Consider the following 13,564-nt stretch of genomic DNA (forward strand, 5'->3'; position numbering starts at 1 on the left):
TTGATAAACCACTCTAAGGTCGGCAGATGCTTTCCAGGAATGGACGACAAGATTTCTAATGGAGAATTAGTTTGCATTTGGGGTTGGAGGGAGAGATGAAGCAACAGGAAGCTTACCACAGAGTGAAAACTCTGGAAATTAGTAGAAGTCATTAGGAAACTCAAATTAGTAGAAGTCATTAGGAAACTCACCACTTCCTCAGATTATGAAAATGGAAGTGTGAAGCAATCTTATCTAGATCCTAAGCATAAGGGAAACTCCTGCTGGCATCCAAGATACTATTTTTCCATGTTTTTCTTGGGAGCAGTCAGCACTATGAGTTAGGAATCAAAACTGTGTTTACTTATTTGATAGTGGTAGGCATTCATTAAAAGTTCACTGAACTAAGGCACAATCATTCCAATCAACTGTCAGCATTTTACCAGATGTCACATATGATGATCTAAATTTTTACAGTGCCTTAAGCATGTGCTAGAAACTTAAGACATTCGTTTTAAAACCTTAGATTCTGATGTCTACCAGCTTCAAAGCTGGAAACAATATTCTGCCAAGATATGTTCGCATACATTAATTTTTGTTCTACGGAAAATGAGATCATAAACTAACAAACTACTCACATAAGAGAACAGTACTACTTATTTTTATTGATAAATATAGTAGGTGATAGCAAGATTCAGGCTCTGGGCTGTCCATCTACTGTATCATTAAATGTTAGGGCTAACGCTAAGTGTAGGAAGCCTTATTCTACCACCTTATTAGTAATTTCTAAGAAGTATGTGTGTTCTCCGATCATGCATGTGTTTTCCAATTTATGACTTAGTTATATAAGCTTCTAAATACTGAGGCTGTTTTTCATTTTAGTATTTCCCCTGTAGTAAATTTCCTGTGATGATTCAACAATATTAAAACAAATGAAGATTGTATAACTAATTTTAAAGTATCCTTACTCTAAAATTTTGACTACATTATAATAGGGAATGGTGTGAATTGAATCTCTAAATATTAAATCCCTTACAAGCATATTTAAAACATACCTTTGTTTTATATTTAAGATAATAAGTCATCTGTGCAGCTCATTATCTGTGTTACTATCATTATCATCATACAGCAGTACTATGATACTTAATATTTAGTGACTATTAGAAAGCTCAAGAAAAAAACACTGTGAGATTAAATTATTTATTACCATTGCTAAGATGAACACATATACTTGATACTCAATTTTATGCGGAACTTTAAAAAAATAGTTTTAATACAGTATCAAAATTTACACAAGTATTTTGTCAAAAGACCAGTGTTTCTTGAATTAGCTTCTGCAGGCTCTACTGCAGGCACAAAAGCTTATTTTAAATGTCTTCAGAGTGTAGGAATACAGCAATTTAAGGATGAAAGCTTTTCTCACAAGAGAAGGTGTAAATATAGCAAGCAATTTTCTTTTACAGAGTAGTAATATTTTAAAAATATATAACATTTTAAAAGAAAGATTGGTTTAAATGGTAACCCAATTACAATAATTAGAGAGATTATTCTATAGTAAATTAACTCGTAAATATTTTCTGAAAGCAGAGGGCTGATCTTTCATCACAATAACATTTTTAAAAGTATAACAAAATTCCTTGCACAATGGCAATTAATACACTATGTAATGAGCCCATTTAAAAACACCACCAGAGTATCTGCTATGAATCAAATCTGAGTAATTTAGAAATCTGAAAACTAGGAATTGTTGCATTCCTACTTTTTATAAACTACAGTAAAAACTTAGCATTCTGTCACAGGCCTCTTGCACATTCGTACAAGGAACTATCATTGCATTTGAATAAACACAAAATACCTATCATAGCATTTCCAATACACACAGTCTAATATATATGTGTGTATATATATATACACACACATACATATACATACATATATATACCAAAAATATGAAACTAAGCAAAGCTAGCACACCTCTTTTTCAAACCTCAAGCAGTCTGAACAAAGATTTTAGCTTCAATGAAGGACATGCGTCAGTTTCAGAAACCATTAGATAGCTGCGTAGACAAAGAAAGCTTTTTCATAAATGCAGTGCAATATCTTAAAGTTTACATGAAGTTTATTAAATATAACAGCATGTCTAGAAACTAAATTGTAGAAATAGACATCTCACAGTCAAAAACACTTAGAAAAATTGTTTTGCTTATTTTTTAATTGAAATTGTTAATATTAACATCAATGGATACACTGAAGGAATAAAGGTTGACATGTCCCCAAGATGTCTTCATGAATAAGCTTAAAAGAAAAGATATATTTTGATCCTTTGAAAGAAATGGTACTCTGATAAGCACTCTATAAATTCTTGCTACCACCTGGTAAGGAGAATTTATATAGTATTTTTAGCACCTCAAAACAAAACCCCCGAAACCTAATCTTATCTTGCATCTAAATTATGTATCAGGAACTAGTATTTTGTGGATTAAAATATAAAAAATAGGTACTCAACTCTCAAACTTAAGGAGAGGTGTCTTCCAGCTTCTCATCTTTAATAGAACATGGTAAAAAAAACTCCCACCATTAAAGTCAGCTCTATCAAAACCACGGAGGCTCTACTGGACTTTTCCAATGATGCATGTTTCCCAATTATAATCTTAGATCTGAGGAGTCAAAAACATTTTAGTTCTAATGAAAATATTGGTACCAAAATGGTGCTTTCAAAGCTACCTTGTTCAAAAGTGATGTTGTGGACATCAAAGCGAGAGACATAAAATACAGCTTTAGTTACACTAAAGGGAAAATATGTGCAATGTACAAACACTCCATGAGTTCAGATTTGTGGAAATCCACTCTTCTTTTACCTCTCTGGCAGTGGTGATCTCATGTTTTAGAGAGTTTCTCACATTGGTCCTTTGTACTGGTTTCCAGACAAATGCTGCCTAATTCCAGGACACGAACCTGCAGCATCTCCAAGTTTCCTCCACACAACCTTTAAAAAAAGAAAAAAAAAATCTTAATTGTCCTCTACCACAAAAAAGATGGGTGTGTTTTTTGAAAGGGAAATCTATGAGAGGGGCAAAGAGGAATGTGAAGACAAGAAGACAAAATATCCACATGAATGAGCTCAAACACAAACAAAATGTGATGCAAGCTTCTAACTCACCAGAACTGCTCAGTAGATGAGACCACTTGACTTTGTTAGCAACCAGGGTCCAAATTAAAGAGTGATGTGCCAACTTACTGTAGGTATATGAGTGATACTTAGCTATAGCTGAACACGATGCACTTGGAGGACCCTTAAATAGTAACTGCCACCCTTGGAGATTGACTGCATTGGTAGAGATAAAGCGCAGGCATCTGTATTTTTTCAAAGCTCCCAGTATGATTCTAATGTGTGGCTGGAATTCAGAATCCCTAAACAAAATCATCCTGGTTCCTATATTACACATCTATAACGGGGATATCAAAATGTTTAAACCACTAAGAAAAGTCTTTGATCTTGAGCTATTTAAGTCCTGAGCTAATAGCGTTAGGGCCACTAGTAAGTTTCCCTGGCTTTCCCTGCAGAGTGAAGGCCTCAGTCATCGTAAGTCTTAGTATACCAAACAGTATAGGATCTCTCGGAATACCAAAACAGAAAGCATCCAAATGCAGGGAGGAGATAAGAATAAAATCAAGAATCACTGAAATAGATACAAATACAATGTTAAAAATTGAGCCATATTAGAGGGACAACAGCAAAGGTGTTATATAACATATAATATACCATACTATACTATACTATAATATATAATATTACAATATAAAAAAATCAGGTGTTTTACTTTACATTTATATTCTTAAGGTAAGAATAAGTATACAGTAAAACAACTGAATTCAATGATATACTAACATTAATTGGAAGCCATACTTGTGCACAAACACACACACACACAGTAACAGTCATAACCCTCCTAGTGTGTCTCACTGTAAGGGTTATGTTCAGATTGATTCCACAAAAATTTACATGGCTCTAACATGAACACAAAACCAGTTGGTTCATCAATTATTCATAGACCGTTTCTTTTGTTTTTCTTTAGAATAGACATTCCATTGAAACCCAGTAAGAATATAAAGTTCTCTCTACCTTTATTCATAAGTCAATGTAACTATTAATCTCTCTGTTTTAGCAGACACTACTATGTTATAGAAATGTCTTGTCATATTGGAAGGGAGTTGTAGTTACAGTCCTTAACTCTTTGGAAAGGAATGATATAGCGATGGATAGCTCAAACTGTACAGAAAGGAGATAGGAGAGGCTCATTTCTTGACTGAGAAGAGGTACAAACACCTAATGAGGAAGCCACGGGATATACCGTGTTTCCCCCAAAATAAGATCTAGCTGGACCATCAACTCTAATGCGTCTTTTGGAGCAAAACTTAATATAAGACCTGGTCTGATATTACATAAGACCCTGTCTTATCTTAACATAAGACCAGGTCTTATATTAATTTTTGCTCTAAAAGACGCATTACAGCTGATAGGCCAGCTACGTCTTATTTTCGGGGAAACAAGATATATACAATTACATCTACCCAGAACACTTTAAATTTCTGGTTTATAAGCAGAGGATAGGAAAACCTCAAAGGTTCATACCCGTAGACACAGAGCATGATTTGCAACTCAAAAGTGCAACCCTCTTCAAGTACTCAAGTGTAGAAGGCAATGAGCCTTAATCCTGAGCGCACTCTGGTGAAAGGAAATTCAAGAGAAGGCTGATGTCTGAAATCAGCCAGTGATGCTAACACGAACACAGAGTAGTAACCTGTTAACTAAAAGAGCAGAATAGGTCGGTGTCTGAGATTGTGGCCTAGATGACCAGTCAAGTATTTCACCTGTTCTCAGGGAATTTGTAAGAATGAAACAGACAAAACTAAGATAAAACCATTACTACAAAAAGATTTACTATTTCTTAGAGGGCAGTATATGTCTATGGCACAGGGTGGGAGAGAATAAAAGCACTCCATGCTTCCTAATCAACATGACACTGCTGTGAATAACAGTCTTTTCACTGGATAGATGTCAACAACTTCCTTCAGGAGCAATACCAGGAACTGAGGCAAAACTGCTATTAAGTTCTAGCTGAGTCTTATAACTGATCTCACATTATGAGAAACCTTTATATTTCTGTGACATTATTATAAAAGCATAGTTTCTCTAATAGGTTTCAGAAACTAGCTAAAATGATAAGAAATTAGTTATCTATGAAAATAAAAATATTTATTCTCCAGTAGTCACTATTTTCAATGTTCATGTAATTCATAATGGTGACAGATATTTTAGTTCAACAGTTTTTTCTCTTGGTTTTTAGATAGTTTTCAAATATAAGAGTGCTAATTATCATATTTGGGCTGGCTTGTATTTTTTCTCAAATTTTGGGGATCAAAGACAAAAGTGGACACACAGAAAAGGTGTCCTAGAGAACTTTTAAAGGTAAACAAGGAGGACAAGTTTTTGTTTTCATGAAAATGCAGGCAAACAAAAAGATCAAAATGAACTAACCAAGAGTCAGTCGGTTAGTAGGTCTCCTCTGTGATTAAGATTTTCTAATGTCTAGAAATCATTTATAAAAAAGAGACAAGAAACAATCCTGGCATTTCTTTACAGAAATTCTGGCATTAGGCATAATGGAGAGTATCCCCTCAGTAAGATGCATCGCTTGCCATTCTTCAGGAAAGAGTATGAAAGTCCCCAGATTTACCACACTTGAGAAAGTGAAAAGAGCTAGTCCTTATGGGAGATTTCAGTATACTCCTGCTAACTTCACTGTTGGTTAGAGAACAATTTGAACAAGTAATTTGAGTCATTGACTAATTTCAGGTTTCTTTTCATCAAACATAAACTGCGAGTGTGGGGTCTTACCCAGTAGTAGTTCCTATACAATCACCCATAGTCTATGGTAAAACTCAGACATATGAATTATGAAGGAGCTCCAAATACATCCCTTTAGGGGATGAGCCCTTTTAGTTCTATAGTTCCTAATATCTACACTTTCTCATTCCATAGTCAACAGATGAGAAGAAACCGGCAGGCATTCTTAGGTGTGTGGCTCAAATTTTTAAATTTATCTGAGGGAAATACTCACATTGAAAAGCTACAGAAGGTGAACAGTGATGCATTTAGGAAATGATGCCATCTAAAATGACCTTTTGAAAACAGACAAAAACATATATGCAGAAATGAAAAAAAAAAAAAAAAAAAAAACAGCCACAACACAAGCAAGCAGGAAACTAAAACTCTTTTCCCGGCAAATATAAAATGCCCACGGGACTTACTATGTAACGTTTACTGGATTCCAGGAAGACCTCAAAGAGGTTGATAAGTACATTAAGTGAGAATATCTGATACTATTAGCCTAAAGCTTAAGGGGATTTCTAAGCAATTTTTATATCCTAGTCGACAAAGAATATGAGGAGAAAGTAAAATATAAAGCTAATTAAAAACCAGTCCTTAATATAAGCTGCCATGATTTTTGCTTTTAACAAATGTGTTCATTCTATTTAGCTTTTTCAATAAGCTTCACCACTATATCCTTGATTAAGTGATACATCTAAGCATACGACTCAAAAAATTAAAATTTAGTCAGGAATTAATAGAATCCAAATCACATTAATGATTACATAAGATATGCATCATGAAAATAGCTTGTCAGTTTTTTTTACTGAATTCCTCTGACTTCATAGATTTCTGTGTGTCTATCTCTTAAGTTCATATCTATCTCCTCTTACTATTTTCTGAGCTTGTGTCAACCCCTGAAAGGTATAGATACTAGGTCACATGACATAAAGCACACATATACATGAAGAACCAAGAGTATTACCTATTAAGATGATTTTTTTTCCCTAAGTATGATTACAAATAAATGGGAAGAAGTCTGTGTTTTCTTTATCACAGGTTTTTAAACAGTGATTTTTAAGGAACTTCTTAAAAGTATGAAATAGAAACCCATTTATTTTATCAAAACTAATAACTCATTTTAGACAATAAATTTATTTAGAAACTTTCATAATTCATTTTGGAATATAGAATTTGGTAATTATTGCTTACCTGAATATTTTATAACATGATTATTGTGTTAATAAAACTCCAACAAGATATGTTAAAGATAAGAACAAAGGGACTTGGTTTTCTTTTCAAATAAAAATATAAAGGCATTTGACCAGCATTTTAAAAAATAGGTATTCATAAAGCAATAACTAAGCTGTAATGAGGCTTTCAACACAGAATACACAACAAAGCACATTAAACTTACATTGCACATTTCTCTGACTATAGCTTTTTCTGTCTCACTAAGGTCATGTTCATACTCTTTACCCTGTTGACGATCTATAGTTTCCTGAACATCCAAGACCTGGATTTGTTGGGGGAAAAAAAGCAAATTTCACATGGAGAAAAACTTGTTAGTTATGAATAAAACCATCAAGGAGCTCCACTTTGTAAAACCTTTAGTTTTCTCCATGTCTGCATATCAGAGTGGATACATATATGGCAAAACCTTTTTAAATAGCTGATTGCTGTGAAAACTATTTGGAATCAACTCTGCTTGATCTTCAGATGGCCATTAACAGCAATAAATTGCATCACTAAGAGTCAATTCATTAATGTCTAAAATAATTAGATGCATGTAGTTAATTGGGTCATTAAGATAACCTGACTGTGTCCACCATTTGGAGACAGTCAATAATTCTTGCTCCATTGTGAAGATGAGCAATATAATTAATTATACACCAAACAGTCCAAATGATATGTAGACATGGCCTGTAGAAAAGATGACAGTGACAAGTGAAACTGATCAGAACCCAGGAATATGTACATAAGATCTTTTGTTAACATTAACACTCCTGACCTCACAGTTCTTGCCTGGACATTCTCAGTGCTAGGAACATAATATGCAGATGGCTCTTTGATAGTAGCAACAAAAAACACTGACTCCTTATAGTGAAAATATTTGGGGAGCATTTTAAATATTTTTCATTAGAGCAAAGTATCTGGGGATGAGATGCTTTTAAATAAATTTAGATTCCATTTCTCTAAGTTACCACTAAATAGACTGAAAATAATATTCCTTTAAAAATGTCTGTAAAGTTTTCATGTCAATACTTTCTATAGTACAAAAGTTTGGCTTCGAGTGTTGTTTGTTATTTTTCTCTAGATCAGCTTATAATCAAAGCATTTTTAATGTAGCATTAGACAACAACAACAACAAAAAAACTTTTCCTGAAAGCTCCTGTAGAATCAACACTGCTAAACTCCCTGTTCTGTTGTCCTCATGTCCAATGCTCATGGCCACACCTAAATGTGTCACCTGAGCATTACCACCAATGAACAGGCCAAAATAAATGACTTAAGCATGAAGTAGGACCTTCATGTCAAGTGCACAGATAGAGATGACACTGATATTCACCAGAATTCAATCCTGTCATGAATACTCTAATTCACAAACTACTCTCTGGTTAAATTAAAACTTCTAGCTATTATTACTATGTACATACTACTTCTTTAACATAGGCTATGGTGGTACCGTGTTTCCCCGAAAATAAGACCTAGCCGGACAATCAGCTCTAATGCATCTTTTGGAGCAAAAATTAATATAAGACCTGGTCTTATTTTGCTATAAGACTGGGTCTCATAATATAATATAACATAACATAACATAATATAATATAAAATACCAGGTCTTATATTAATTTTTGCTCCAAAAGATGCATTAGAGCTGATTGTCCAGCTAGGTCTTATTTTCGGGGAAACACGGTAGTGAATATAAAGCCTCACTCGGTTAACTCAGATTAGAGTCAGTTTATATTCCTAAGGGAAATCATTAACTATGCTCAGTGAATATTCATAGGAAACCTAAAGAACTCTTAGAACAAGCTCATTTACCTACAGATTCAATTTATAATGCACCTCAGAGAAGTGTGCTTCATTTCAAGTCAGTTAATTTCTACTAGATGAAGTGAAGCTCCAATTATGAATTTTAAAGCAAGGAAAATGTGGTGTTATTATATGGGAGGTAATTTCTCAGTGATTTACGACACTTCCCCCCTACCTCAACCATGACCACAGTTTATTAAACCCTACAGATTTGGGGATATATATCAGACGAGGAGAAACTGAGCCATGGCTCTAGTTATTCCATTCAGAACAGAAAAATCGTATGACATAAATCAGCTCTAGATTACTGGGCTTTCAAAAACACACCATGTTGAGTGGTTACGTTTCTTCCCATAGGCTATGTTTGCACATATTTCTGTTTCAGACACAGTTAACTCATGGAAGCAAACACATTCTGTATTCAAGACCCTCCAGTTATCCAATAAAGATACTTCAGTTGCTCAGTATTACCCATCTGCCAATTGAGGACACTTGTGTGTCCTGATGATTACATAATATCTTCCTCTCTTGAGATAAAATTTTATATGAAAATTGGAGAATGAATTCAGAGAAAATTGAAGAGCTCTTCCTTGCCCTTCCCTTCCTGTTAGGCCATACTAACCCAGCTGCATTGAGAAATGGGGGCAAGATTGCAGTGCGACCCGCTATACTGCTCTGAATCAAAACACACTTGCCATTTAATAAGGCAACAGGCCAAATCAGCTTTCAGTATGAAAAGTAGGGCAAGGTGTTGCTTTGGGAGTATGTACAGACACTAACGCTATAGGATTGAAACCAGGCTCTCAGTTTTCATTTCTAAAATGTTTTTCAGACAGCTAGGGCCTACCTAGTTCATGCTAAAGTAACAGCATGTTTAACATGCCATTCGTGTTAAACAGCATTCAAATGCTGTTGCAGAGGGCAACATGCTCATGAGGGGATAAACCGGCACCCACTAGTCGGAGGGCAGCGCCCCTCATTCTGCTGTACCTTCCCATTGCCTCTCCATTGCCCACTTTGTGAATTATCCCAGTCCAGTGCACTGCCCCTGGCCACCAGCATGGTTCTGCTACCTTCCCTTATCAGAAGTGTATGCTTGGAAAAAGCACACTCATTTAATTGAAGTTAACAGCAAAATGTATTGAGGGAGCTAAATCTCCTGCTACAACCAAATCATACTCAAATCAAATATTTTGAAGTTCTCATCTACTGATTTGCTTAATGCATGCCAGGGAAAGTGTGGCCCCCTCCAAAAGAATGCATCTGCCGGCTGTTAATAAAACATTCTGAAACAAAAACAGTTTTAGAAAAGTTGTGAAACTCATGTGGCAAGGCAGGACTGAAGCACTCGACCTACTCCAGGGCTCAAAGTTTCACTAAGGCTGCATGTTAGGAATTATAGATAATATGAAGGACACGTTTCATACTTGGAAACTGATAAAACTTCAAGGAACTATCTCAATTTTAAGATGATTTTTATTACCTGCATCAGTTTCTTCTCTTAGATATTTATATTGCTTGCTTGTCACTTACCATTAATTTTACGTGTGGTACTTATTATTTATTAGAAAGCTCATTATTGGTAAAGAAAATTAAATGATAAATTTCAGCCAAGTCTTTTTTGAAGTCATTGGCAGAATCTGAAGTAAAAGTCAAAAATAAAAAAGCTTAATGAACAAGACCATATATCTATTTTCTAATACTCTCTAAATGAGCATTAACTAGGGTTTGAAGACCTAATTTCTACTTAGTGGAGGATAGAGCGGGTTTATGCTTATTTCAATATTTTATTTTAGTAAGTTGCACAATGTATATACATCAGTTGCATAAGGAAAGAAAAAATATGGTAACCTTCCTTCCTCTGGCCAACTATTCCCTCCCTATATTTGAAGACATCCATGCTACAAACATTGCACATAAAATACTTTTAACAATATTTTACACATATGAATATACATGCACATCAGATTTCAACTTCAATGCAGATAATGAATCACATTACTCAAAACAAAATGGTAACACTAGAGATTCAACCATAAGTACTCAAACCCATTGTTAATTTAAAAAATTAAAATCATACTTTAAAAATCAGATAAAGTTATACCAACAAGGGTTCAAAAAACAAAGTATCTATGGTTAACACAAGACTGTGAGGACTACCATACTACAGCAAACAAACCACAACACAACTGAATTTCTGGATAAATGATTGTACACAGTTGGTTACCTTAAGAGAATGTACCACCGGTTCAGGCTGCTGAGAAGGTGTGGTATGTCCACTGAAGCTAGCTGGAGAGTTGGGTGAACTGTTATTCCCATCAGCCCCTGATGACAACCTAAAAGAACCCTTAGTAGAAAATCAACAACTTTGTTATTAAAACTAAAGTCGTTTATAACTGCATAGATGTAATTCAATACTCAATTTCACTGTCAAATGAGAATTAGCCATTTTTTGAATTTTTTTTTTGAGCCTGTCCTACGATACTATCAACCTGTTAATTGGAATATACTTGCTGTTTGACCAGTAACAAAAGTCAACCAAGAACTATCACTACGCATGTCCAGGTGTCATTTCTGATTTACCAAAGTGAGCAGTGCCCCATGAGGATTGGCCATTAAGAACATTTTAAGAGCGATTTTTGAAACGTAAAGATACTCAAGAATAGGGAACTTGTGAGTTACTCCACAGCTCAGTTAAACATGCTCATTCAGCAAGACAAATGCCATATTCCATATGTCTCAGAAAATGCAGACACATCACATTTTTGCATTGGAGAAACTGTGTCTCTTATAAAACCCTTTGAGGGAAAGACCTATAGTGGAACATATTCAAAAGAGATTTAACCAAATTTAGCATTTTGCGGTCATTTATTTTAAAAATGAAAAACAAAATAGATCAGAAATTATATATTTGTAGTTTAGCGACTCTAAAACTGAATTGCTGAGAAATCAGAACCTAGGCATTACTAATTTGACCTGTGAGAGTCAGTCACCCATACAGGAACTGGGGAAAAATAAAAACTGGGCTTTTCCTAGGGATTGCTTAGAGAAAGACTAAGGGATCAGGAAAGAAATGGAACAGCAGTTATCTACCCTCTAGAAAAGGCAGTCTACTGGGACTATTCCAAACCTGTTTTTATGGTGATTGTTACACACAGGGGACCTGAGAGATTTAAATTTCTGTCCATCAACAAACCTACAGATTTTTTTTCATGCCTAATGGATTAATAACTGCTCCATTTATCTTGATCCTGTGAATCTAATCCTCTGAGAAGGAACCACTGGGGGAGCGTCAAGTGTGGATTCATAAAGGGAAGAAACAACTATAGTTTGGGACATTTATTTTCCTGCATCTATAGGAGAGCTTCTGTGTTGTACATTTTAGGGATGGGAAGGATAAGGTGAGTGTCCCAATAGTTTTAGGTATGGCTTTTATGCAAACCATGCTATTTTTAGAGAAATTGACAACTCCCATTGATTTTTATAAAAATTGTCATGTATACACTGTGTAATTTAGAATATCTTCTCCCTTCCCTTGTGGCTGTCACTTCTTATGTCCTTGAAGGCTATCCTTGCCACCTCAGAAGCCAACAGAGAGAAGCAGCCATAGAATCTGACATTTAGGTGACCTCTCTAGCTTCTGTCCATCATTGCTACTAATGATTAAATTAATAGCAGGGGAGGACAACCAATTGTAATAGCCCCAACTCTCTCTGGGAAAAAATATTTATAAGATTTGTTTTCCTGTATTTGTAATTCACAGTAAATCAGACATAATAGTACCTGATACAAATAACAGAAGGAAAACTACTTGAAGTTTAAAGATGGTTATAACCCACCACCAAATTTTGAACACTTCTTTTCCTCTATTAGAGATCAAATGTTTCCAAAACAAAGGAGTTATAAAGGAAGCTCTTCTTCTCTGCATAGCTCTGGTGCTCTACTACTTTCTTTCCCTTCTATTTACCACCCTTTTGAACTCGTGTGAAAAGGCTTCTGAGGTTATGCGGTTAACTTCAAACCTCTTATTTCAGACCCACCATTGCAGCGCCATCTTTCCTCTGACTGGTAATCTCATTTCTGGCTCTGTGCCACCCTCCTTCCAGTTCTTTCTTTCAAACCCTTTTCTGCCCTGCCCTTTCTGTTTCTAAGCTTCCCTTCCCAGACTTGGGAAAATGGTAAGCATATCAATCCTAACATGATTTTGCTTGGGCATCAGGCCTCTATTTTTCAGGGTATTTTGGTTTAAGGGAATTTCTGAACTCAGTGATAGGTAGCTTCCTGAAACCAAATGCCCGGACAATTTAGCATTGTTTAAACTTAAGGGCAGTTCTTTTCTACACTTATCTGTTCAGAAAACAACAAACATTCTTTTATTAAAGAAGCTTCCTTAAAACCATAATACTAATGATAATAATAATAGTGATAAAATAATTGGTACAATAGGAACTACACAATGGAGAAAAACTTACCATTTAAGGATTTAAGTTCTACTTCAAGTTTGCTGTGTGAGCCATGGACTAGTAATCACTAGAAAGATCAAGATTCATGTTTTATATGACTTTTGTGAGGCCACAAAAGTAACCAAAGGTCTGGTTAAGTTGTGCATGAACAGCTGCTAAACAGTTTTCTAGATTATAACAGAATCAAGCACCTCAATCACATCTGATTTAGTTA

General features: G+C 35.0%; 1 protein-coding gene across 6 annotated transcripts in view; it reads right to left on the minus strand.

The window, feature by feature from the left end:
• Nucleotides 1-1,190: 1,190 nt before the first annotated feature.
• Nucleotides 1,191-13,564, minus strand: part of CCDC85A (coiled-coil domain containing 85A) — a 176,235-nt gene continuing 163,861 nt past the window's right edge. For 2 of the 6 annotated variants that reach the window (XM_033125493.1, XM_033125491.1), the window contains 3 exons: nt 11,115-11,234; nt 7,269-7,367; nt 1,191-2,965 (listed from right to left, as the gene is read on the minus strand). In XM_033125493.1, coding sequence (XP_032981384.1) covers nt 2,876-2,965; nt 7,269-7,367; nt 11,115-11,234 — 309 coding nt within the window. In that variant the 3' untranslated portion in view covers nt 1,191-2,875. The remainder of the gene's footprint in view (nt 2,966-7,268; nt 7,368-11,114; nt 11,235-13,564) is intronic. The other 4 variants (XM_033125495.1, XM_033125492.1, XM_033125497.1 and 1 more) reach the window with 2 other exon arrangements.

This window comes from Rhinolophus ferrumequinum, chromosome 13 (assembly GCF_004115265.2).
Source record: "Rhinolophus ferrumequinum isolate MPI-CBG mRhiFer1 chromosome 13, mRhiFer1_v1.p, whole genome shotgun sequence".
NCBI classification, from domain to species: domain Eukaryota; kingdom Metazoa; phylum Chordata; class Mammalia; order Chiroptera; family Rhinolophidae; genus Rhinolophus; species Rhinolophus ferrumequinum.